The sequence below is a fragment of the Anomalospiza imberbis genome, chromosome 10, assembly GCF_031753505.1.
Source record: "Anomalospiza imberbis isolate Cuckoo-Finch-1a 21T00152 chromosome 10, ASM3175350v1, whole genome shotgun sequence".
Lineage (NCBI taxonomy): Eukaryota > Metazoa > Chordata > Aves > Passeriformes > Viduidae > Anomalospiza > Anomalospiza imberbis.
The window spans coordinates 83,858-109,764 of record NC_089690.1 but is presented as its reverse complement, the minus strand read 5'-3'; the positions used below and the strand labels follow the sequence as shown (position 1 = coordinate 109,764).

Sequence of the window (25,907 nt, the reverse complement as noted above, 5' to 3'; positions counted from 1 at the left end):
CAAAATTAGGTTGAAATAAGCTTGAAGAAATGCAGACAGTGAAGGCCAAAATTTGGTGACTATGGTACTGAAAAGCTTTGCTCTGATGACTCCTGCAATGGAATCATTTTGTTGTTGCAGCTCTTGGCAAGGAAAAAGAAAGTGCTTCCTGACAGGTGGAAGCAGCAGTGCTAGAGCATGGCTGATGCTACTCAAAAACTGAAAACACTAAGAGCGATATGGTTGCGTTCCAATAACCCAACCCCTCATGTTAGATCCATGCTAAATGTGAAGGAAAGATGTATGGGACAGCCAGGGAAAGCAAAATATCTGGGCTTTATGCCTGCAAGAATGAAATTGCTTCTCTTTAACAAGCCGAAATTGCTTTGGTCTTTTTTTTAAAGATTATACTGAAACCAGCATAATACCTATCAGTAAATTAGATAATTCATTTTACCTGTAGCAGGGGTGCTATATGAACAAGTGAAACTACTTTTATCTTTTTTTTTTTTTTGTTAATGTATTTTAGCTGAAATATAGATGGTCTCTTCTGATTGACTTCTACAGGTTTAAATAACATTGCAACTCCTGTGAAAACACTTTTATAGAGTCACTGTCAGCTAATTAGGCCTTTAGATGGTTATGGGATCATGGGAGTCATATTTTTGGTAATTGTCAAAAACCCCAAACTACATTCATAAGGACATTGTAAACATTGTGACAGCTTATTATGACTGAATTCCAGCTCTGAAGGAGCAGAAAGATGCTTTCTGCTCATAAGAGAGACAAACATCAGTACACATATGCACAAGCACCTGAGATGCTTACCAAGAACCCTGGAAGAAATAAGAGGTTTTTTTTCTGGATTCATGGCCTAGTGATCCTTCAAATACTATCTACTGACTGAGCATAACAGAAGAAAGAACACGTAGCAAGCCAATCGTAGTCCGTATCTTCCACTTCTGTTTCTCTTTGATTAATGGCCTTTTCTTGCTAATTGCTAAATTAAAACATTTTCAGTATAACACTTGCCTGGGTATGTAACTAAAATGAGTGAGCAGCAGCCTGATTTTGCCAGCTAGAATTCAAGGAAATGTCTTTGTTGCAGTATGAAGTCAGTTGGGCCCAATTCCACTTAGAAGAGTAAGGTACTCACTTTTACTCGTACAGTTAGACACATGCCTGACCCTGAATTCCTCCCTATGTCAGTGATCCAACTAACAGAGATTTAAGACTGACTTTCTATTTTACGTTCAGTGAACACTGTATGTTCAGTTGTACTGCAGAGTCTGTATTTCCTAGCTGCTCTGGCACCAGAATTAGCTTCAAAACACATTTTTTGCCTCAGGAAACAGCTGTCCTTCAGTAGTTGACCTAAGATGTATGTGAAGGGAGGCACACAGTACCTTATAAGGAGTTATACTGCTTGTTTCATTTACTTTTTTATTATAGCATATTGTAGTTGAGTGGACAGCAGGTCCACAGGTCATTTTTTTAGGTCAGCAGCTTCCTCTGGCTGCAGTGAAGAAGATGTGGCAGAAAAAATGCTGCAGTTCCATCTTCTGGCAGAAGACTGAGGAAATCCCTTAGCTCCAGTTCCATTGCAACAATTGATAGAGTTTCTGCTCAGAGCAGGGGAGAAAATATTGTTTAGGTATTTTGAGTTTAGAACAAAGAAAAAAAAAAAAACAACAAGGCATCAACAATGTAATTATTAATCAAAGTCATCAACTTATTTAAATATTGCAACTGGAATGACATTTGAGACATGGCCATTTGTGCACAAACACAACTACGGGAAATCTACGAAGTAAACTGAAATTATGACTTCAGTCAAAAACATGCCTCTGTCTTGACACATTGGGTCTACACACGGCACTAACACTAAAGAAGTCTGATCTAGTATTTCACATGTTTTGTATGAAATGCAAATCAAGCCCTAGAAATCTTATTAGTACCCTAACTCAACACTGTCTGTAAAACTGGATGCTTTGCAAGAAGCTTCTCAGACCAAGCTGTGTAATGTTATGTTCTTATGCAATTACAACACAGTTAATGCATGAAAATAAATCAAAAGAAAAACTGCTGGCACCAGAAACTAGAACTTTACAAGAACTATGCTGCACAATCCACCCCCACAATGCTGTTTTTCTCAGGCATTCCAATGGCATACTTTGAACAATATATATGCTCTATTTAAAATTCCTAATTTGTCAAAACAATCACACTGGCTCCTCAGCTATACACAATATTATTAATTTCTTACAAACATGTAACAATAGGGCTAAAGAACTACTAGGGTGGATTTCTCTACTTCTAATATTAACATACTGGTTTTTTTAGTCTATGACCTAATCATCAATACACACTTAAGCCTCCCCTGTGTTGTCAGTAACAGCCTATTACCTAAGAACCATATAGTCATTTAGCCTAGAAAAAAACCCAATCAAAATTAGTTCAGTTTAGTTAGGTTTTTTAATGGTGTCTACTCCTTACCTATACAGAAAGAGTATGACTACAACAATTTACCTGTTTTCAATTCAAAATGAATGCCAAGATTTTTATGAGGCTACACTGCCTACATTGTAGAATTCTGTGCTAATGACCAAAAAGGTTGCTAAACTGCATTAGCTTTAACTGAAGAAAAAGACCCCCTTTTTTTCCAAATTATCATCTCAGTAGTCCTTAGTCTGAACAGTTATTAAGAATGTTAGCTGATGTACAAAGCCTTCTGGAGTTGAGTTACAACCAATTGATTTACCTTTGAGCGATGAAATAAGAACAGGGCAGTCATTTCCAGTAAGTCTAGTTCTCTTGCAAAGTTCAGGAAGCAGCTTGTTCCACCACAGAGCCTAATCCACAAAACCCAAGAGCAAACGTGTAAATAAACAAGGACTGAAATTAAGAGTATGAAAGACCTGCTAAAAATAACCTGAACTAAGCTCAGATGTGTACAAATACAGGTCAGTTATTATGAACTCAATAATTCGTTTACATAATGCTTTGAAATGCAGTGATTTTGCATATGTTGTGTTTTTCAGTCTTCAGTGTAACTTTTTTTCTGCTCAAAAATCTTTACACACTGTCCCTCATACCTCTATAGAAAATAATAGTTAAAAAGACAAAAATGTCACCTAATTAGCAATACCAATGCAGTCAGAGAATTGTTTTTTCTCTCAAAACAGCTCGATGGAAAGTGGTGAATAGCATTGCTCTGTCTCCTGACTTGATCTGTCTCATTGCAACAGCTGTAGCAGTAAATTAGGTTTTGTGCACAATTTTGTAGACAAGAATGGAGAGAAGGAAAGGGATTTCTTTCCTCCATTAAAACTTGGTAACTGTTTTCTTTAACTTGTGTTCAGATGCAGTACTGCAACCTCACATTCTAGTCTAATGTGGGAACAATCACAGAAACTATTTTCAGATTTGAATAAAAAGCTCAAATCTGGCTCTGAACAGAGTTCTAGTACATCTGTCTGGTAGAGATCACATTTCCTGACCCTAGTCAGCAGAGCTCCATACAATTAACTGAGCTGCTGTGCTGGGAAATAGAAATAAACTCCTGTAGTCCTGGAACACTAGAATAAAATCAGTTCCAACACTAAAATTTTATAGAGGCCTAATGGGAAAATGGGACACAAAGACATAATTTTTCTGCTAGTGTACGGTACCATTCTGATTGCTAGGTCAGAAGATGTCACTAGAACACAGGAAGAACATATTTAAGTGCAATTTCATTCAAGGGACCATGTTGTCTTACCAGTTAGTTTATTACTAAGATTTCAAATTATAAACACTGACAAACACTGACAAATAATTCAGAACATAGTCAGAAACTAGTGAGAAACTAGATAGCTTTTAATTTATAGCAGAAAAAGAACATATCATTCTTTATTCTGAGGCACTCTGCCATTTAAAAAGACTATGATTTAAGTTTACCACAATGAATAGAGTAAGTGGCAAAAGAAACTGGAGGAAAAAAAAATGCATTACAACTACTGGGGGCTGAGTTAAGGAATTAAAACTCCAAGGAAGAGGTGGAACGCAAGCTACACAATTTGCTTTGCCTGAAAGCTAGACTATGTGATCCATCCAGAGTCCATCTGTACATACAGCACTTCAGTTAGGGAAAAACCCCAAATGATAGTGAATAAGTGTATTGAAAGTAGCCCACCTGATTGTCACCTTTCAGCTCATGCTGAGCATAGAACACAGCTGCATCAGGACACCTGCTGAGCAGCTGGTCAATGGCTTCCTCGTACTTGCCCAGACGGGTATTGCAGAGAACACGGACGGTGAGGCCAACATCGTCAGCCTCTGTCAGGGGCTCCAAAACAGGCAGAGCTGAAGCTATATTGATTGACTGACTACATAAAAGAGACTGAAGACAAGAAGTATTGTTTGGATTTAAGACAAATGTTGCAAAAAATGCTAACCATAACTTTATAAGAAAAGCCCTTACTTGCTGGAATAATCCTGAAATAATACTTCCTTTAATAAATATTGCTGAAAACTGGGAAAGCAAGTTTAGAGTAGATGCAAATGTAAATACTGTTATCAACAGAACTCTTGGGAATTTTTTTCTTCCATCATTTCAGTCGACCTTTTATTTTGACTTGGGTAACTTGGATAAAAGTTTCCAGACTGCTGGAGAAAGTTGTTCACACAAACATGAACATTGGCAGAATGGATCTAAGATATAAAGTAGATGTAATAAGATGTAATACATGTTTCATACCTGTAGTCTTGAGATGTCTTCATGGTAATCTTTGTTAGATGAACATCCCACTGACATTATAGAAGTTACCCATGGGACAATCAACCCAAAATGACTACAGGAATTTATCTATACAAGACAGAATTAAGTTGCAAAAGAAGCATTTCTGTTAGTGACAGTTCCATATGAAACTCATTGCATGTAAAGAAAATTTTAATTTCAAATAGCATAATTTAGAAGAGCACCTATCCCTTTTTTCCTGGTTCATGCAATTTAATAAAAAATAAACTGGAAACTTCTATTTAGTTCTGTATTTCAGCTTCGCTGTTCATAATTCTTTAGAATTCATCATTCATACGATTTCCTCATTTAGTTAGCTTTGTAAAATTGTAAATAATCCACCTGACAAATTCTCATTGTTTTGTTTCAACCCTTATTTCTATGCAGAGCTGACTCCTGTTGGAAGTATATTTGCAAATGTCCCCAAGGAGCAAGACTGGCCAAAGACAGAAATACTAATTTGTAACTGCACATTACCTTATTTTATTTCAGTCTTGCTTCTTTTAAGAGATAAACTGTCTAGAATTAAAATATTAAGGATGGTACTTGGATAGATTGTGGAGGAATGCTGCAGTCCTAAAACTTCCTCTGTGTGGTTTAAAACTTACTAGATCCTCTGTTGTTTTCAACGGCTTAGTCTCAGGAAGTTGCTTCTTTGATATTCTCCAAACATACTGAGAAGTAACCCTCAATAGGAGCTCCTGAAGTATTTTTTCCTGAGAAGACACTACAAGAAGAGCTTCCCAGAAATCCACCAAGAGCTGGGGAATAGTGTTTTCACTGCTATTACACAACATCTAAGAACAAAAACGATAGAAGACAACAAGTTAGACTATGGTGATTATTGGTAGCAAAAGTTAGAAAAGACAGGAGGAACAGTTTTTTCTCTTTTACTAGAAGCAGAATTTTGATTTCATTTTTGTCCTGTGATTCTGTGTAATACATTGCTATACAAATTAAAAAGTTTATTAGACGATTTTAAGGAAATCAATTCTGACCAACAGATTTGATTTCTTCTTCAAGATTTACTCTACTCCCAGAAATGTCAGTACAACTGTCAGCAAGTATTACAGACTGCTAAAGGAGGGTTTTTATATATGCCAATAGACAAGTAAGTGTCTTGAAAAATGTCTCTATAGTCCATGATAAGATCTGCTGTGTAGTTCAGCTGGGTATCATGATAGGACCCACAAGGAAGATGTTTTAAGATCTGCTGTGCCAGCAAAAATAATTTTTACTTGGTTTCCAAATGGTTTTTAAACAACAACGCTTGTTCTAATTGGAACATCATGACTTGAATTTTTTTGATACAGGTCTTTCACAGTAACAGATATACTTAAGACTGCAACACATGTACATTGAAGAACACATGTTTTAACCCAAGTGTTGCTATTCATTGTAGATAAAAGAAAAAAACATTTGTCTAGTCCCAGCTGAAATAAAGAAAACTTCAGGACACTAGAAAAACTATTAGTATTTTTTCTTATAAACTGCAGACACATACTTTTCTTTCATCTATTTATACAGATCATCAGAACACATATCAGAACATATATCGGTATTTAAGCCAGATTCTTTAGACATATGTTTTAATTCTGAAGATTTCTTTAAAGGGAGATTATGGAATTAATTTATCTAAATTCTGTTACATTTCCATGGCCTTAGGAAGCTTAATCACTAGGAAGCCACTGAAAGGGTTCTGAAATCAGGGTATTTTCCATTCAAATGACAGGTTTAAAGCAAAGAACTCAATAGGCTGTTTTCTTGCTTTCCTTTTTGTTTTTTTTTTTTTTTGCTTTACTTAAACCAGCATTTCATTCCAGAAGGTCCAGTTTCTGACTCTGTAGCCATCTATCATGACTAGAGTATCTCTACCCCTCATCTCGCTCCTTCTGAAGAAATGGTGAAATGTGAGTGAAGGAGCAACTGAGGCTGCTTTTCTTTCCCACAACAATGTCACTATGAAAAAAACAGAAGCAAAAACATGATCACAGGTCAACCTTGAAAAAGGTATCTGCTTCTTCTAGTTCAATTTTACTGTTCTCATGTAAAGCCACAGTGGCAGCCACCAGTAAACCAGGCTGCATCTCCTTCAGGTGAACAGCAAACTCAGTTGGCATAACAATTCCTTCCTTACGCTGCTGCAGGAGCCGTGGCTGCCCAATGAAGCCGCAAGCCAGTGTTGTCTACAAACACAAATAGATATAAATCAGGTAAAGAATTCAATATATAGGTTATTCTACTCAGTAATCTCAGTATTTCCTCAGGCAGTGAAATTTAGATGGAAGCGGTCAGGGAAGAAGGCAAATCTTTTCTGCAATTCATAGAGTAGCTCTCCAGAGACAGAGATACAAACCACATTCTGGAACAGCGACTTCTGAAAAACAGGCTTTGTGCCTAAACACTGAAAGTAGTATGCTGTTGAAAGATGGAGTTAGCGTGCATAAAATGGATTTCACTAAGTAATCCATGACATTTGATATACAGGGTGGTTTGAAAAATCACTGCCTGACTTTTCAAGAGGCTACTTTGCAGAAGTGTGATTTTTATTTTGAAAATACCCCTGATACAATGATCAAAATGTGCTGCCCTTTGTGCAACAAGAAGCTATTTTGAGTTATGTGAGTGCTTATGAAGGCGAGTATAACATATTATTCCCATTTTAAAGACAGTGGAAAAATAAAGCCTAAGTAAACTAAATTAATTACACAAGACATATAAGGCAGACCTACAAGAAATATTAAGATTAGCTTTCTGAAAGTGTTTTTTTTCCTACTTTGAAATAAAATGCTTTTTTAAAGGTGAAGAGCAATAGAACATATTTAACAGATCAGATCAGAAAGAAAGAAAATCCAACCAAAAACACTCAAGCCTGAGCCACCTTATTCTCAAAATAGCATCCATGCAGCGTATGTTTGCTCACAACATGGCAATTTCACTTGACCAGTGAAATTCAGCACCTGCTGCAAAAGCAGGTGGTGCTGAATTTTTGAAACAGCTCCCAACAGTTCTGACTCTGCAACTCAAAATCAGCTAACTTTAAAAACTCTGCAGGACTTTTTTTCACCAAAGCATGATATCTAACTTTGAAACAGCTATCCATTTATTTCAAAAGTGTTCAGACTCCCAATATTCCACCATAAGAAAAAGTCTCTGTTTCAAACTCTATCAGCTTTTAATATTCCACAGTCTTGATCAAACCCAACAAGATGCAATTTACAGATTGGTCTCACACAATGTGAACATCTGTGGCAGAGACAGCTCCGCTAACATTTTTGCCCCCAGTGATGAGGAATTCTTACTTTGATATCTCTGAAGTAGGTTCTGATCTGGTTTTAATAAGAGTTAAAGTGCTTTGATTCCACGTAAGATGTGAAATTGTATAGAGAAGCTTCAGTTTGTAAGCACAATGGACAAATATTCTGTTCAAGAAAAAATTTATAATAGCTGTTTGAATACAGATGGTGTTTTGATGGGCATATCACATATTAATTTCAGGTGGAGAGGTGTAGAAATGCTACCATACAATCCTCCCACGCAGCTGAAGAGCACTGACAGAGTTGTTTACATCCCAGTAAAACAACATCTAATTGATCAAGAATAAAGAGCTTCAAAAGTTGCTTATTTTGTAAGTCTTCACCAAGACAAGACTACCCTACCTGCAGGGCAAACTGTACAGTCCCAGTGTGTGCCAGCCCTCCATTCTACTGTTACTGCAGACATTCAGTGGAGCCTACACAGCATATCAGGGGGAAGAGGAATGACTGGAAGCTTCTTTTACTGTAAAATGCAACTATAAGTCAAACTATTGCCTTGGACTTTGTAAAGCATGAACAGCTCACACTCTTGGCATACTTTACCTCCTTATAGGACTGCATTTCATGTTCATACATTGTCAGGTCTCCCATTTTCAGAGCCAAGAAAGCCTTAGTAAGTGTCAGGACCACTGATGGCATCATCTTTTCTACTTTTTGAAGATACTTCACAGCTGTCAAAGGACATATGTTTCTCATGCTGGGACTGCAAAGGATATCAGGCAGCTGCACAGGGTCCGCGAGATAGAATATCTGGAGAACTTTATTTCCTGATTCCTATTGAAACAAAAGCCGTTTGACAGTTTAGACCTTTTCAGATGTACATTCTTCTCTGGCATATGAAAGTAGTGCAGTTCTGTTGTTCTGGTTTTTGTGGCAGGTTTGTTTCTATTTTTTAACAACAGACAAGTTCAGCTTAGCTATCAAATCACAGCACCTTTCCTGCCTCTCTCTTCCCTACTGGTAAAAGTAAAGGATTTCTAACTGGTAATGATTCTGACTTGCTAGAAGAACATCTACCACCAAAATGAATTGTTTTTAGCAATCTGTACAACTTAGCAATGATAAAAGAAACAACTTATTTTGCTACAGAAATGGAAGATGACAGAAATTTGAGGCAGGACTTTCCTAAAACAAAAGTGTCTCTGTGCAAGTGGGAACCAGATCATAGCAACATGCATCATCATAGCCAAACCTGTAAGATGTTGCTTGAGTGCAGTCCAAAGCATCACAGGTGCTGCCTGCTATTCAACAAAAGTGGGAAAATAAAAATAATGTGAAAAAGAATAACTGTAAAACTAAAAAAGCAGCTCAGCATTTTCAAAGGGAAAGTGATTAATATTTGATACACAATTCTTAAAATCAGAACTAAATTAGCAGATTACAAATAAGCCAACTTATTTCTACCTTACTTAATTCTTCATTCGAGTCTTCATTAAGAGAATGAGTTAAGTAAAATATAAATCCTCTCTCGAATGTCTGTATTTCATCACCTTCTGAAACTAGTCTCTTTAAAACTTCAGTTATGGATAAACCTGACATTCTGTAGTATGGCAAAGCAAGGTGGTAATCCTCTGTGTCAAACCTGAAGGAAACAGAGAGGAAGGAAAAAAATAACAAAACAACTAAGGGCAATGCTTTTGCCATCACTCTTTGTAAGAACTAAAACCACATCACATAAAGTCACAGGCACATCAGTTATCTGCATATATTGTTCATATTCAACGTAATTCTGTTGAATTCAACATAATTCTGAATAATTGAATTCTGTTTAATGACAATAAAGACAACCAGAATAGAGGACTAGATTAAGCTGGTTTTGTAAAACAGGAAGGTTTGTATTACATATGCAATACTAATGTAAAATAGCAAAGAATTATGGATTTTCATTTTAAGGTTACACCACTGGAAACACAGCTCACCTATGCCACTTTGACATCTAAAACATACCTGCTGTAGCAGTCTCCTAAGAAGGCGCAACTTTCTCTGAATGCTCTTAGAAGATCTTCCTTCTCATCTGATTTAAGGAAATGAGGGTCCATTATAGCTGCTCTGACGAGTAAGTGAGCCTCACTTAGAAGATGGATGCAGCTCTCAGTTTTAACATTTTCGTAAGTTCTACTATATTCTACCTAGAACAGACACAGCATATGCTTAGGCTGCTGGCAAAAATTAGGAATATACGGGAACAATTTTAATGAGGACAGCATCTGTTTGAAATAGGATTATGGGCTATTCACAAGAAATATATTTCACCATATTCAACAATGACATGCATCAGAGATTAACTAGCAGTACTTATTTTTAGTTAGCAAACAACAAAAGCAGGAGTTGGGCAATACCATTTCTCTGTAAAGCTGAATTGTTGAAACAGTGTTTATAATATATAAATTCCAACCAGGCTCTGACTCAGAATTTGTTCTGGATTTGATGCTGTCAGCCTTTCTGGAACTAGAGAAAAGAGTTGAGTTGTCAGTGTTGAAATAAAGACTATGCAACCAAAAAACCCCAACTCATTTTGTAATTCAAATGCATAAATAGGTATGTTTGCAGACCAGTATGTGCTGGTGAGTCAAGCTGTGAATTTAAGTCATACTGGCTAATAACAGAACAGGGATAGGCATGTTCACACATAAGAGTCATCATCAGAACTGTCCACTACATCTCCTGTGCTTAACACAAGGGAGTATCAGGAATCATAGAATCATCAAATAGCTTGGCTTGGACCTTAAAGATCATCTAGTTCTAACCCCCCATCATAGGCATGGGATGTCACCCGCTGAACAGGTCAGACTGCCCAGGGCCTTATCCAACCAGGCTTTGAACAGTTAAGTAATTTAAATTAGCCATTTAATCTCCAGTAAGGACTAAGTGCATGTTTGCCCCTGCAGCTCTACCAAAGTGTTTGCCAACACATGGCATGAAGAGGTATCAGAATTCTTTTATTCTAAAACTTTGGCTTGGTCTATAAAGCCCTAAGATAAAAACACTGTAAGAAAAGACACTCTTTTTGTTCTGTTTTTAAATTTTAACTGTATAGATGTAAAGATGTTTACATCTTTAATTTTGAAATGATTGTGCTATGTAGCTTAGTATTTGTCCATTACATTCTTTACAGAAGGCAAAAAGTGTATCTTCTTCAAATGCCAATCTGATAGAATATTTGAATACTTGAAACAACGCAACTGGCAGAAAATGTGTGTTATACAAGAACACTACAGTATGGTGAATAGTCATTTTTCCTGACAGGCTTCCCCTTACCTTCTTCTGAATAATGTCTACTCTAAACTTTACGAAATACTGGGTCAACTAACTCTTCAATCAACTAAAGCTGTCCCACTCTTGTTAATTAACTTAAACTGACTTTAATAAATGTCATTTCTGAATAACTGCTTAGAATAGCTGCTTAGCTGTTTAATGAAAAGTCTTCAAAATGGAAAGGGAATAGGAGGTTCCCTGGAAACTTGTAAAAAGTCACATATACCTCTGGCTACACACATGCTACAGCTGTAACTTGGGGCAAAGTCTGACCAACTTTTGTCATGGATAACTACAGTGATGTTCACAACTTTCTTGGCAAGAACCCTTAGGCAAAGATAAGACATTTAATTTTGTGCTGCAACATATTTTGTAACCTGTACCTTTGGCACTACATATTTTTGGTACTCTACATTTTTTCTCAAGATAAATACTTTTTTAATTCTCAGGATAAATTCTTAGTAATGTTATTTTAACGTCTTCTTGATTTCAGACATTTGTGACTTTATGCTCATTTCTTCTCTGTCAACAAATACAATAGAATTGAAAAAAAAAGCTTGATTGCTCTTCTCAATCACTTAGAAGGCAATTATTTCTTGAGCGTTTTTCAACAACAAATTAACCACTATTAAATTGCAATATCCACAAATTCAGCACACAGAGCTGTATGTACCACCTCCCTAAAAGACACAAATCCTTACAGCATCCTTCTTGTAGGCTTTCTTCTTTCAGTAATATCTTCTGTGTCTGCCTTAGTCAAAAGAATTATATGGTTTTTGAAATGGCAGATAGCTCTTGGTCCTATAAAAAGCTGCATTCTTAATGTACAGACATCCAGTGTGACAGGTGGACAAGCCTATAAAGAAAAGTGACTGCTTTGTAATTTCACTTGGTATGTACATTGAGTTTTTCAATAAATCAGAAAAAACAAGTAACCTTTGTACAATGATGTGACATTAAAAACATTCACTGGCTTTCTTAACTTTGAGTGCTTCATTTAATCATTTAATAATGAGTGAAAAAAAAAAAATTTTCACTCTTCAAAGCAACTGCACAGTTCCAGCTATGTTTCTCAAAATAACTGAACCTGAGGTAGATGCCTAATGGAGAAAACTTTATCCTTTTTGTCTGAATTTGGCCACTGGTTATAAAAGTTTTGATTTCAGCTGCTTTTAAAAAGCAATTACAGGTAGAAGTATTATATTTGCTTGCCTATTGTTACCTTACATAGCCAGTATTATTTTCCCAATTTGTGCTATATGCACTTTTCATGTAAAACATATGCTATCATCTATACTGGAATAAAAATTGAAAAATGCAGCCTCGTTTGCACAGAAATATTCTAAATTTACAGCTTTAAAAAGATAAAATACTACATTTACAAATTAACATACATAGCGGAACAAGACAACACAGCGTTACATGAGTAACCTGCTTTTTGAAGACACCTCAACATTTCTTTTAAGAGGTGGAGGCCTACAGTGGAGGCCTGGAGGCTCTAGACTGCCCTGGGCTAGTGCGACCCAGAATGAGGCAGCTCTAGACCTGATTTTGAAAAAACAGCAGGAAAAATAGCAATGGCAAATAATAAAAATAACCACCATAACACTTCAAACTCCACACTGGAGTGTGCAAGAACTAAGACCACATCAAATAAAGTCGCAGGCACATCAGTTATCTGCATATATTGTTCATATTCAACGTAATTCTGTTGAATTCAACATAATTCTGAATAATTGAATACTTGAATCTTACACTGGGGCAGGGACACCCATGAGGGAACTGGCCCATGAAGGACTCACACCAGCGCAGGGATGCCCCTGAGGGACTGTAGCCCATGGAGGGATCCATGCCAGAGTGGGTGGGCACACTGTGGATGGCAAGCTGCAGCACAGAAATCTGCGTAGCACTGCAGCCTTCACAACTCTCCAGAACTCCTACAGACACAGGAGGCAGCCTGTTGACTGACTGGAGGAATTGTGATGGATTTCAATGTAACCCACAGTGAAAATGCAGAAAGCTGAGACTAGAGAACGGACAGGAGAGATTATGTCACATGCTGGTAATTAGCTATCCAGAGCAGAGAATACATGTTTGGCTCTTGAAAATTTTACAAAATTTCTACTGTCCTATGGTTTCTTTACATCTGCTGTCTACATGCTCAGAAGAAATCCTTAAATGCTACCTTAAAATACACCACCGTCTATCTTTCCTACTACGTTTATTAATGTGTATCACAATGTTTACATTCAATAGATTTTTATTGATAAGCAATTTAAAGAAGAGGTAAAGTTTAGACCTCCAAGGATCAAAAGCCCTCCACCTAAGAAACATGCCCTAAGTATCTGGTGGCAGACTTGTTTGATTGCCTAGATGCCTCTTAGAAAAACTGGTTTTTCAAGGACACCTAAGAGAGAGAGACATCACACAATAAAAGAAAACTCTGTGCCCTTTGTTCAATTTTATACAGAAAAGTATGGAATTTAGTTTCAAAAAGAAGTGATTTTATTTTTGAAAACATTCTGTAATGGTCTAAAATTTTACATGGCAGTAATAGATTGTTTCATTGAGACATCTGTAGACCACCAAAATACAACATGCCATTCATTTTGGATGTTATTTTATTGGTTCAGCCACCAGAAATGAACAGGATTTCAAACCCTAAGTCAACTAAGTGCCATACCACTACCCCCATTCTATTAGTGAGGTAACGAGAGGTGTACCTTCACGGTCGTGTCAATATACGGATCCTCACCACGAGCTGCTGCTGCACTGCATCGCACTGTGAAGCACTGCAGGTTCTGACTAGAGGAAAAGAAGAAAACACAACGATGAAGAAAAGAAATTAAGATCTGCAAAAGTCAAGTAGCCAAGACTACACTTAATCAGCTCTTTTTCCTTTCAAGAAATGAGCTTAAAAGCCCAAGCAGGAGGGTATGCTGAACTAGTACATGAGCCTACCCAGAGATTTCCAGGAGGCTATGAAGGATGTATCAGAAGGGAAGAAAATTTTAAAAGGACAGCAGCACAGAGAAACATAGTAATACTATCAGTAAAACCATAAGCAGAGTACCTTGTAATGACGTGCAGGAACTGTGGAGTGAGGACTGCCTGCTCTGACTTCTCTGAATATTGGTAAGTAGAAATTAGTTCTACTAACTTCCCAAGAGAGTAGAGATATCCAACATGAGGCAAAGAGAAAAAGCAGAAGAGACTCAGAAGTTTTCTCTCGTTCTCAGTTTCCTCATAGGTTGTTGCAGAAATTCCTAAATATAACAATAAGAAAGGCATTTTGTGTACTTCATAAATAAAAACCTGGCAATTCCATTCCAAGCCTGATGCCTAAAAGACAGACTCAAACCTGCCCAAGTTGCAGACTAGTTTTCTTAGTAGCTAGTAAAAAGAATTTTTATATGAAGCTCAGTGCACATGTAAAAAAATTGTATGACATGTAATCTCATTTGGAAGCATCTTCACAATAATAGGGACGTAGCACCTAGTGAAGAAATTCTATAGCTGTAACAGCATGAGAGAGTCCTAAATTCACCAGAACTAAGCATCCAGAGACTGAAAGTCTGATCTTAGACAATTACTTTTGAGTTGGAATGAATGCTCATCCAGAGCTGCAGCTCACAAAAAAGTAGGTATTACTTAAGGGAAGGAAAGGCTGGAAATGGCAGAGTTTATTAGGACGCCACTTTAGCAGGTAACAGCTGTGATCATATTCTACAGACCCTCTTATCAAAGCCTGTAAATCACACAAGAGCATAAGACAGCTGGAGTTAAATGGCAAGTAGCTCATTCTTTTCAGTCAACTGCAAGTTAAATGAGGCATTGCTACTTAGCAGAGTCAATCATCTCAAACTGAGTGAGGAGTCAGGAAAAGTCAAGGGCCAGCCATATCCTGGGACGCATCAGGCACAGCATTGCTCAGGAGGCAGGGATGGGATTGTCCCACTCTGCTCTGGGGCAGCATTAGCTTGAGTCCTGGGGGCAGTTTGGGGCACCATAATACAAGAAGGATATAAACCTACTAGAGAAGAGACTAAGGGAGGGCTAAAAAGATGGTGAAGAGTCTGGAGGGGAGGCCATAGGAGGAGTGGCTGAGGACACTTGGGTTTGTTCAGCCTGGAGGAGACTGAAGACAGATCTAAGAGCATTCTACATGCAGTTCCTGAGGCAATGAAGCTCTGTCAGGGGAGGTTTAGGTTGGGTATTAGGAAAAGGCTCTTCTCCCAGAGGGTTGCTGGGCACTGAAACAGGCTCCCCAGAGCAGTGGTCATGGCCCAAGCCTGCCAGAGCTCAAGGAGCATTTGGAAAATGTTCTCAGACACTTGGTGGGATTCTTAGGGTTTTCCTGCACAGGGCCAGGAGTTGGATTCGTTGATCCTTGTGAGTCCCTTCCAACTCAGGACATTCTATGATTCTACAAAATCTGACTGCTAACATACAGCATTAAATTCTTCCATGGGTCTTTTGGGGCTTGAGCTAGTGAACCCCTAAAATCTGCATTCATCCCTTCCAGTTTTAATTAAGGCCCTTCCGAAAGGTAACCAGTATCTTAGTGATTATTAAGATTTACTACTCTGATTTCCTTGGCTGGCTGAGTGGCAGTCTAGTATCTTGCAACACTAAGGAGAATTTTATTAATGCAATGTAAAGAGTAACTGTTTTGTAACACAAAATTTATCAGTAAAGAACTGATAAAAGCTGATTTAGTCACGCTTATGGTGCGCTGAATTCATATTTTAGTTCAAGGTTTGGAGGAATTAAAAGACATTTTTGTTAACAGAAGCTCAGTTCACGTCATTGAAATAGGAGAAAAGATCTCAATTTAAAAACAAATCATACAGAAATCACACAGTGTATGAGAGAGGATACACAATGAAGCTCTTTCCTTTCTCAAGCCTCCTGTGACACAGTCCATTGTGTATTCAGGCATATCCATTTACCTGTCTGGTATACAGGAAGCAGTTGAACAGAGTGCAATTTCGTCTCTTCACAAAACCCAAAAGGTGACTGGTCGGGTGCAAAACGTCTAGGAAAAAAGTCCAAAACAACATGGGACTGCAGTGAAAAATGATGATGATATACTTTGGGCAAGCAAACAGCACTGGCTACAAGACGCATAGCTCCTGTTGCAACACTCAACACCAATGCGTACTCCTACTACCAATGCCGTTAACAGCAATGCCAAGAAGCACACGACACAGCTAAATAGAACTCTATTAATAAGAGTTCCTGCAACCTAAATCCTCTCCCTTTGTTTGTCTGCAAGATGCACGTCAAAGTCTGACAACACTGAAGAAATCCTGCAACTGATTTTGACCTCAATTTAACCTTTTTTTTCTTCTTTCTTTTTAGGTCACTGAGCTATATGGAACATCATGCCATGTCCAACACTATTTTTTCCTACTATGTGTCATCCTTTTCCCTGCTTTGCTTTGGAATTCACTGTTGGACCCTGGCATCAATTCTTCCTCAGCTTTTGATAGAAATTTTGATGAAAAAGGAAGACTAAATCGGCTTCCTGAGGAGGGGACCTGGAGACACAGGTACTGAACTCTTCTCCATGGGATCCTGGGAAAGGCTCAAAGCTGTGCCAGGGGAGGTTTACACTTGACGTGAGGAACCATTTTCTTACCAAGAATGGTGAAACACTGAACAGGCTCCCTAGAGAGATGGTTGATGCCCTAGATCTGCTGCTGTTTAAGAGGCGTTTGGACTGTGCCTTTAACAATACACTTTAACAGCGGCTCACCCCTGAAGTGGTCAGGCACTTGCACTAGACGATTGCTGCAGATCTCCTCCAAGTGAAATATTCCAAGATACTAAAAAATGGACTTTCCTCAGTATCCCATATTTTCCTCAGTTCAAAAGAAACACCAAACCTTATAAAAACCCCAGAAGTCAAAATATCAGGAGTTTCCTTTCAAAAAGACAAAACACACAACACAGTTTGGTTTTTTATAGTATATTAACCCATAAAAGGGAAAATACGTCTGTAATACCTGAAAAGTAGATACTGCACTTGGAAGTGCTTTGTGTCTTCTGTAGGTAACTCTGTGGACTCCAGTGTGACAGGTATTTCACATAGCTTACTTTCTTCCCCAAGCAGTTCCACTGGCTTCTGACATATGATGAATTCATCTAATTCAAGCTGTAAAGGATGTGTTGAAGGACTTTCATCTTTCACACCTGAGCAATGAAAATGCTATCTTAATTGTTCAAACCATTCCATGCAGCAGTAAGAAAACAGGATGACAATATCAATTAAATACTCCAATTACAGCTACCCTGCTAGCATTGGCTTCCTCACACCACAAGATTTTGGAAACAGCCGTACTAGAAGATGGGAACAATTCCTATTTAAGCCTCAACAGTCTGAATACTTAAGAGTCAAGATTTCTGGGAAAAAAAAACTCTAACAGGTAAACTGTTCATTAGAAGGTGAGCGAAAGGCAACTGGTGCTGCAAATGGCTGGTCACCAAAAAATGTTGACCTTTGCCTGAAGAGGTTTTGAGAAGGCAAAGGCAGCTATCACAGGAAGTTGTGTTATCTTTACCTCACTTAAGTCCTGGACAGCAAATCCAAGTAACACTCAGAAGGTAACTGGAACTTTTCTATGTAGTTTTTAGTAGTTAAAAAAAACTATGGGCAGGACACCATTATCTGAGAAAAGACCCATCTTTACTCAGTGAAGAACATTGCACTTATATTGTCCCTATCTGAAAAGTCTTAGTTACCCATAAATTTTTTCTAGGTGGTTTCCATTTCTAAATGACCCTCCTTTTAAGTTTCTTCAATTATAAAGACAGGACCTTCCTAAGGTTTGCTGGTGTTGATCTGATACATATATGTTTGGAAAAGTGGGAACTGATAATTGATTACATATGGATTGATATCTTGCAATACACAGGAATGAAACCTCCTGAGTACATCTATTTCTGGGATTTCTATACTTCTAAGACAAGCCTCTGAATAAGATAAAGGACTGAAAAATGAGAATTTGCTTGATTATGGCAGGTTCTGAGCCTAACAGTTAAAAGTACACAGACATCACTACAGAAACATTTTTAATTGTGTAAGCCAGTTACTTAGGCAGTGACACTGACAGAATAATTTTTCTGAAGACAGCACACTAAACTACTACTATTTTAACTTGGCCTGTTGTGGCACCCTAAACCAGGGACCTAATTCTGTGTCTGCAGAGGCTGTACTGTCCTTTAAAGGTGGAGCATGATGGCATATTTGTTTGAAATGTTACCTCCAACTGCAGGTTGGTACAACTTTTCATGCTCTAGAATATTTAGCTGATAGTCAGCGATAGGGCAATCTGGAAATATTTTCTGAAGGGCAAAGACCTTGTACAAGACTACTTTCAGAACAACGGGAATCAATTATCAGATTCTTGGAGATTAAAAAAATAAAAAATTTTATTTCAGCACCTACCTCCATCCACAGCCTTTTCTGGTGCACTGACTCCCTGAGCACATTGCTCTGTCCTGTCTGCACTTTGCTGAACCAGTTCCAGTTTCAGGATCAGAACATCCAGCTCTGTTGTTATGGCTATATGTCTGGCACAAAATGCAACTTCGGAAGGAATGAGGTTATCAATGTGCAAAATTAAGGAGCGTTCAAAATCTAACACAGTCAAATTCTGGTTTATGACACAGTACTTCAAACAGAACATGACTAGTTTATTCTTGCAGCCCACAAGAAGATCTCCATTCACAGGACAACATGAAATGCACAGTGGAGGATCTGAAAGTGGCATTTCAACAACTGACATCTGTTCTTTTAAGGCTTCACTGTATGACTCTTCCATCTTGTGACCAACCATCCGGACACACACGCGAGAGCTCCCTGCAGACATGCATCTCCAGTTCATATATGCTCTTAGGAAAGTTGCTTTGCTTTTTTCTTCAATTGTCACCAGGTAGTCTCCTTAAAAGAAAGCAGTCATACTGATAATCATTAAAAAATAGATAACAGTTTCTGAGCTCTTTATCTGCTGTAGTACGCTAGAAAGAACATCTTCAAGTCTCAACTCTTACAAAGAATTCCAAAAACAGTTTTCACCAATTTTCCTCTAATTGAATACAAAGTACAACTTTCTTTGCTGGGTGGTACACACTTCACACACCACTAAAAGCAAAGACTTACAGATGTAGGTCCAGAGTAACTCCTGTATGAATCCTCTCTTTCAGTTGTGATTGCATACAAGGTTCCCCCCACCTCCCCGCCTTCTCTTACCCATTAGTGAGGAAATGTTTTGTTCTCTACAGAACATGGAAAGCAATGGACCAAGAGATTCATGAAGAGCTGTGGAATGGGCTGGAACGACCACCCCACTCCGCGCTCTAAAAACAAAATACAAAAAAACAAGAAAAAAAACCCGAAACAAAAACAAAACAAAAAAAGCAGGGGCAGGAGCACAGACCGCAACCGAGGCGGAGGCAGACGACGAAGGGAGATACGGCTCCCACCCTCCCTGCACCCCCGAGCGCTGCCGGCGCTGAGAGCGGCCCGCGCTCCCCTGCCCGGCCCGCAGGCCAGCCCGCTCCTGCAGGCACGCCCCACCTCAGGCTCGGTAACAACTGAGAAAGAGCCTGAGGGAGACGCGGGTGGGGGGGCCAGGCCCTCCCCCGGCGGCAGAGCCCGAGGGCTTTGCTGGCCGCCCGTCTCCCGCAGGCCTCCGCCCCCGACCCGGCTGGCCCTCCATCCCCACCCGGCGGAGCCCCAGGGCAGCTCCACGCACTCAAACCTGACGCGTCCCGGTCTTCCCGGCCGAGCACTCAACAGACCCAGCGATGGCCAGGACTCACCTGCCGAGCTGTGCGCCATGCGCAGCACCGGACCCAGCGTGGCGAAGGAGCCCAGGGCCTCGCAGCGGCCCTGTTCGCGCACGGCGAACACCTCCACCCTGCAGCTGGCCGCCGTGCTGGCCACGAACAGCACATCTTGGCCGCAGCAGAAGTGCGCCGGTTCTTGCTTGCAGGGCACTACTCGCTGCGACCCGAACGGGTGCAGGTTGTAAAGCTGCACCATGGCTCCGAAAAGTTCCGCCGCAGCAGCTGAGACAGCACCCGCAGCCTGCCGGGGCGGCGCCCAGCACTTCCGCGCTGGGCAGAACCGCCTCCGCGCGGCGCCGTGCGGGATGGGCTCGGGTGGCCGTGTGTGGCTGCTCCGGCACAGGTATCCAAGCACGAGGTTCCGTGTGTCCTTGGCGTGACTCAGTTGCTGGGTGAGCACCCCCAGGAATCCTCCGTCGTGGCAGAGCAGTGCCGTACACTGGTGGAGCTCTCGACTGGGAAGAGAATCTGGAAGTGATCCATGAGGAGTGCGAGACGGACGACTGGGAATGGTGGCTCATAAATGGAAGATCTTGCTGACGGGTGTTTGGTCGGTGGTTTGTGTGTGGAGCAGCTTTCACTTGGGCACGGCTTGGAGCTGCTACTGCCGGCAGGAGTACGCCTAATGCATTAGGCTACTGAAACCTGGGTTCTTCCAGTCTCCCAGCATCAAAAGCAGACTTTTTTCATACTTAAATGCAGCAATTCTTTCTTAATAACCAATAAGAAAAATTAACACCCAAACCATCAAACCCCCCCAAACAAAAGCCTAGTTATTTCACAGAATATTCCCAGTTAGAAGGGACCCACAAGGATCACTCTTAACTAAATGGCCTATATGGGGATTGAAACCACAAGCTTGGTGTTGTTAGCACCATGCTCTAACCGTCTGGGTCAGCACTTTTTGCACAAGTCAAATGTCCTATGATAGAGCTGCTTCCATATTTCTCTAAAGCTCTATTCATGTGACCATACTAGTAAAGATTATTAGATTTTTCTTTTTTACCATGCTAATGTAGGAAGGTAAAAATTACTATGTACTTTTAAAGCAGGTAACAGATCCACTACCAAAACCTGCAATCTCAAATTGTCCTTCCTCCATGAATACACACATTAATAGTGAAGAAGAAGAAGAAGAAGAAGGAAAAAAAAAAAAAAAAAAAAAAGCAGCAGTATAATCTTTGGAACTTTATTTGGAAGCATATTTGAAAACAAACAAACAAGAGTTCTGCAATTTTTTTGGTAAATAGGTTTTTTCCAGGCTTTAGTTTTCTCAATATTCATCTCCTTCTTCAGCCTCTGCTTCTACTGAGTCTAGGCCAACTTCTTCATAATCTTTCTCAAGGGCAGCCAGGTCTTCCCGGGCTTCAGAAAATTCTCCTTCCTCCATCCCCTCCCCAACATACCAATGCACAAAGGCACGCTTAGTATACATGAGATCAAATTTGTGGTCGAGCCGAGCCCATGCTTCTGCAATAGCAGTTGTGTTACTCAGCATACACACAGCCCGCTGCACCTTGGCAAGATCAGCACCTGGCACCACAGTTGGAGGCTGGTAGTTAATGCCCACCTTCAAGAAAACAAATGAGAACTCTCCTTAGGAATGCCAAGGCTTAAAGACTCATTTCTGTTAACAAAAATTATCATGATTACAAATAAATAAAAAAGATTAGTTAATTTTGTACTTTATCAAAATATTTAACAGGGACATTACAACATTGTAGCATGACTGTCACCTCTGAAGACTACACAATTGCTGTCACTTAGATATCGAGCACTTAAAAGGCTACATACCTTGAATCCAGTTGGGCACCAATCCACAAACTGAATGGTACGTTTAGTCTTGATAGTGGCAATGGCTGCATTGACATCTTTGGGCACAACATCGCCTCTGTATAACATGCAGCAGGCCATGTACTTGCCATGGCGAGGGTCACATTTGACCATCTGGTTGGCTGGTTCAAAGCAAGCGTGGGTAATTTCAGCCACAGATAACTGCTCATGATATGCTTTTTCAGCGGAGATGATAGGGGCATATGTTACCAAGGGGAAATGGATTCGTGGGTATGGAACCAGGTTAGTTTGAAATTCTGTCAGATCTACATTGAGGGCTCCATCAAAACGCAGTGAAGCCGTGATGGATGAAACAATTTGCCCAATTAATCGGTTTAAATTGGTGTAAGTAGGACGGCCAATGTCCAGGTTACGACGACATATATCATAAATGGCTTCATTATCTACCATAAAGGCACAGTCTGAATGCTCTAATGTTGTGTGGGTAGTTAGAATTGAGTTGTAGGGTTCCACTACAGCAGTGGAAACTTGTGGTGCTGGATAAATTGCAAACTCCAGTTTAGATTTCTTGCCATAGTCAACAGATAGCCTTTCCATGAGCAGTGATGCAAACCCTGAACCAGTGCCTCCTCCAAAACTATGAAAGATGAGGAATCCTTGCAGCCCTGTGCACAGGTCAGCCTATAACGAGGTGGAAAATAATGGCAGAAAAAAAGTTATTGATGGTTTTGGAGAAATCAGTATTAAAATAATCATTCAAAAGCATTTCTGTCCCAAGTTTGCCAAGCATTTCTTGCCCAAGTTTTACATTGTTATTATTTAAAAATCAGTGTTCTTGAAAGGTCCTGGCTTAACTAATTGAGTTTTTTTTTAAAGGGGGTATGGGGCACACCAGGAAATAAAAAGGTTTATTTTGTTTTGAACAATTAACTATGCACAAAATTGTTAACGAAAAAACAGCAAACATCAATGTAGCTAGCTATAGAGCTGTATCAATTACTTTAAATACTAACTTGCAGCATGAATCCTTACCAGTTTGCGAATGCGGTCTAGCACCAGGTCAACAATCTCTTTTCCAATGGTATAATGGCCTCTGGCATAATTATTGGCTGCATCTTCTTTCCCAGTAATGAGCTGCTCAGGATGGAATAACTGCCTATACGTGCCTGTACGTACTTCATCTACAAAAAACCCCAAAATACCACGTCATAAATTTGATCTCTTCAGTTCTGCGTGTGCTGCCTGGTGACTGCACAGGAAGCACACGTGTCAAGAGTGTAGACAGCATCTCTGACTACACACAGCTTGCCTGACTAGTCTAATAAATTGGCACAACTTCTGCCCCTTTGTTTCAGGGTAAACATCAGGCACACACAAAGCAGTATTTGTACTCAAGGAACACAGAGATCACTCAGAAAACTACATTACAGGTACAGACACAATACTGGATAGCGCTCAAACAAAACTCTGTATGCAGTGCAGCAGTCTGGAAAGATGATCCAGATCATAAAAAAGTTCTCTTGTTTTCCAGATATTGTTACCTATAGACCATTATTTAATTTCTTTCAAATAACAACCACAAATGTCAAAACAGCATCCAGACACATGTTTTAAAATCTGTAGTGTTCTAAGCAAACAAAAAAAGACAGTAGGGAATCCGTAAAGGATCCTCACTTTTTCACTTGAGATCTTTAATGTTGGGTACATACCAACTACGGTTGGTTCTAGGTCTACAAACACTGCTCTCGGAACATGTTTCCCAGCTCCTGTCTCGCTGAAGAAAGTGTTAAATGAATCATCTCCACGTCCCATAGTATTATCACTAGGCACTTGACCATCAGGCTGGATCCCATGTTCAAGACAATACAATTCCCAACATGCATTGCCAATCTGAACACCAGCCTGGCCAACGTGGATGGATATGCATTCACGCTGCAAAGTAAAAAGAGAATAATGAGACATAGAGCTACCCGCCCGTGGGTTGTCTCTTCCATGATCTTTCTCTGCTGCAATATTCCCTGGCTGCCCTTAAGTGACAATTCAAGAGAACAAGTTGTTGGCTGTTGGCAGGACACTACTCACCTTTGCTGACCTGCACTGACTTTGTGAATACTGGAAGATCCTAAAGATAACATAGTCCCTATGAACACATGGGTGAATACAAATTAATTATCCCTTACAATGCTGCATATATATTCCATCTTTAATATTCAGCCTAGTCTCTTTTTACTCTTCTTTTAGTTTTTGGAAGACCTCTTAATATAATATCCCCCAATTTCCTTGACTTGTTACCACACCATATACTGGGTAACTGTTGCAAGAATCTTTCCTGCAGAGAACCATTCAGAACATTTTCCTTTCTAATAAGCATACCAGTATCTAAGCCCTAGCAATTAGTAGATCTTTTTTTCACACATATTCCTGCATGAAATCGTCTTACGAGTCCCAATCAAACGTAATCTGCCCCCTTTAAGCTAGCTCCTTCGATTCTAAGCAATAGTGCCATGTATGTTTAATCTCCCAATAGCTCAATTGCCTTACACCCGAGATGGAAATAAGCCGCTTTTCTAGTTTATTGTTAAGAGTGTATCTAGAAAAAAAGCAGAGGTGGAAAAGAAAAAGCAAGGTGTCTGGGCTGCTCTTTCTCGTTTCCTTGGTAGCTTCATCAAATTCCACGGTTTCCGCTCCACCCCCGCCGATCCGCCGCGACACTCGCGCGGCCACCGGGCCCCTCACCGCCGCCGGCCACACCCCCTCCTCTGATTGGCTATGCCCACGGAGCGGCTCACGGCGCGCGCCGCCCGGCCCGTTCCTCACCGCCGCCGTCCCCCGAGCACGCGCCGTGCCCTCTAGGGCTTCACGCGCCAAGGCGGCTCAAAACCGGCATATACAGATCCGGTCGGCGGCCACCACGCCCTGTCCCGCTATCTCCCCGCCGCCTGGATAGAGATTTCAGTCTGTCTCCTCGCCTTTTCGCGAGGGAGGTGCCTGCTCCGAACAGACTTCCTTCGCACATACCTCGTCTTGCTAGCTATCGGCCGGTTTCTATGCCTCGCCTCCCCTAAAGTTAGTAAGCTTTCATACTAATTTCTCTCCTTCTCCCCAGTCTTTCTGCCTTAAAGCTACCACGGGGACTTCAAGCAGAGACTGCCTGCGAGTCCTGCCGCAGCACGTGCAGTCATGAACTCCCCTGAAGTGCCGCAACAGAAGCGGTCCCAAACGCCCTTTCTCCCCCCGCGGCCACAAAGGATCCCGTCTCCCAAACGCCCTTGCTCCTCCCGCAGCCGCAAGGATCCCGTCTCCCACCATGGTGCCTCGTTAAGGTGACGAACTCCGACTGCGCCACAATACGTCCACCGCCGCCACCGACCAGCACCAACTGCCGACCGTTAACCGCCTCACACCCCTGGCCTCAGGTGCTGTCTCCCCATTGGCCATTACGCGCGCAGATGGGCGCGAGGGAAGGCCTCTGATTGGCCGAGGGCGCTCTTCTCCCGGCGAGGGGGAGGACTGCCACGAGGCAGGGGCGTGTCCGGGGGCGGGGCTTGAGCGGCCCGGGGCGGGGCGCGCGCGGCCTGTCCTCTGGAGGCGGGAAACGGGCGCGGGGTGCTGGGGCCGGCAGTGGCGATGGAGTGAGAGCACAGTGCTGAGCTGGTTTCATATGTCAACGTGATCTATACTGGTGTGGTGCTATACATGTACTGCTTCCTGTAGTCTCTCCTGATAGTAAAAGGATACAGATCTGCTTTCCCAAGGGAGATTTATTTGATTGAAATACAAAACTGGAGTGGCGTTGTAATTATGTAGCGAGCACACTTTCCATTCCCTGCTTTTGACCAGGCAGATTCACTTTGGCCCTTCTGGAAATTGTGTCATTAACTCCTCAAACCAGCTGAGGAAGAGGGAGGACACAGGTGACTTTTTGCTTA

General features: G+C 40.5%; 2 protein-coding genes and 1 long non-coding RNA gene across 3 annotated transcripts; 1 reads left to right on the top strand and 2 right to left on the bottom strand.

The window, feature by feature from the left end:
* The first annotated feature begins 3 nt into the window (after nt 1–3).
* LOC137479624 (uncharacterized) lies at nt 4–2,063 on the top strand. Its single transcript, XR_011002396.1, has 2 exons — nt 4–831; nt 1,070–2,063. It is a non-coding gene; the product is annotated as an uncharacterized lncRNA (long non-coding RNA).
* On the bottom strand, nt 1,406–20,561 carry HPS3 (HPS3 biogenesis of lysosomal organelles complex 2 subunit 1). Its single transcript, XM_068200090.1, has 17 exons — nt 20,158–20,561; nt 18,782–19,276; nt 17,340–17,526; nt 16,281–16,366; nt 14,402–14,594; nt 14,052–14,133; nt 12,030–12,184; nt 10,413–10,521; nt 10,021–10,202; nt 9,478–9,655; nt 8,617–8,847; nt 6,757–6,942; nt 5,365–5,553; nt 4,718–4,825; nt 4,154–4,360; nt 2,741–2,831; nt 1,406–1,601 (listed from the first exon to the last, which is right to left on the bottom strand). Exons 1-17 carry the CDS (start codon nt 20,378–20,380, stop codon nt 1,474–1,476), a joined length of 3,030 nt encoding a protein of 1,009 aa, XP_068056191.1. The 5' UTR covers nt 20,381–20,561; the 3' UTR covers nt 1,406–1,473.
* Nucleotides 20,562–21,408: 847 nt separating this feature from the next.
* On the bottom strand, nt 21,409–25,440 carry LOC137479644 (tubulin alpha-3 chain-like). The gene is made up of 5 exons (XM_068200107.1): nt 25,285–25,440; nt 23,688–23,910; nt 23,011–23,159; nt 21,979–22,659; nt 21,409–21,754 (listed from the first exon to the last, which is right to left on the bottom strand). The coding sequence occupies exons 1-5, from the start codon at nt 25,285–25,287 to the stop codon at nt 21,458–21,460; spliced, it is 1,353 nt and encodes a 450-aa protein (XP_068056208.1). The 5' UTR covers nt 25,288–25,440; the 3' UTR covers nt 21,409–21,457.
* Between the last annotated feature and the right edge of the window lie 467 nt (nt 25,441–25,907).

Excerpts from the sequence above, each read along its gene's own strand:
- HPS3 (XM_068200090.1), bottom strand. The coding sequence starts at position 20,380 with ATGGTGCAGCTTTACAACCTGCACCCGTTCGGGTCGCAGCGAGTAGTG. Across the intron at positions 10,203-10,412 it reads TTCAGCTTTACAGAGAAATG|GTAGAATATAGTAGAACTTA; the intron begins GTATTGCCCAAC and ends TGTCTGTTCTAG. Across the intron at positions 8,848-9,477 it reads CGAATGAAGAATTAAGTAAG|GAATCAGGAAATAAAGTTCT; the intron begins GTAGAAATAAGT and ends TTGTTTCAATAG.
- LOC137479644 (XM_068200107.1), bottom strand. Across the intron at positions 23,160-23,687 it reads CCTAGAACCAACCGTAGTTG|ATGAAGTACGTACAGGCACG; the intron begins GTATGTACCCAA and ends GGTTTTTTGTAG. Across the intron at positions 22,660-23,010 it reads TAGACCGCATTCGCAAACTG|GCTGACCTGTGCACAGGGCT; the intron begins GTAAGGATTCAT and ends ACCTCGTTATAG.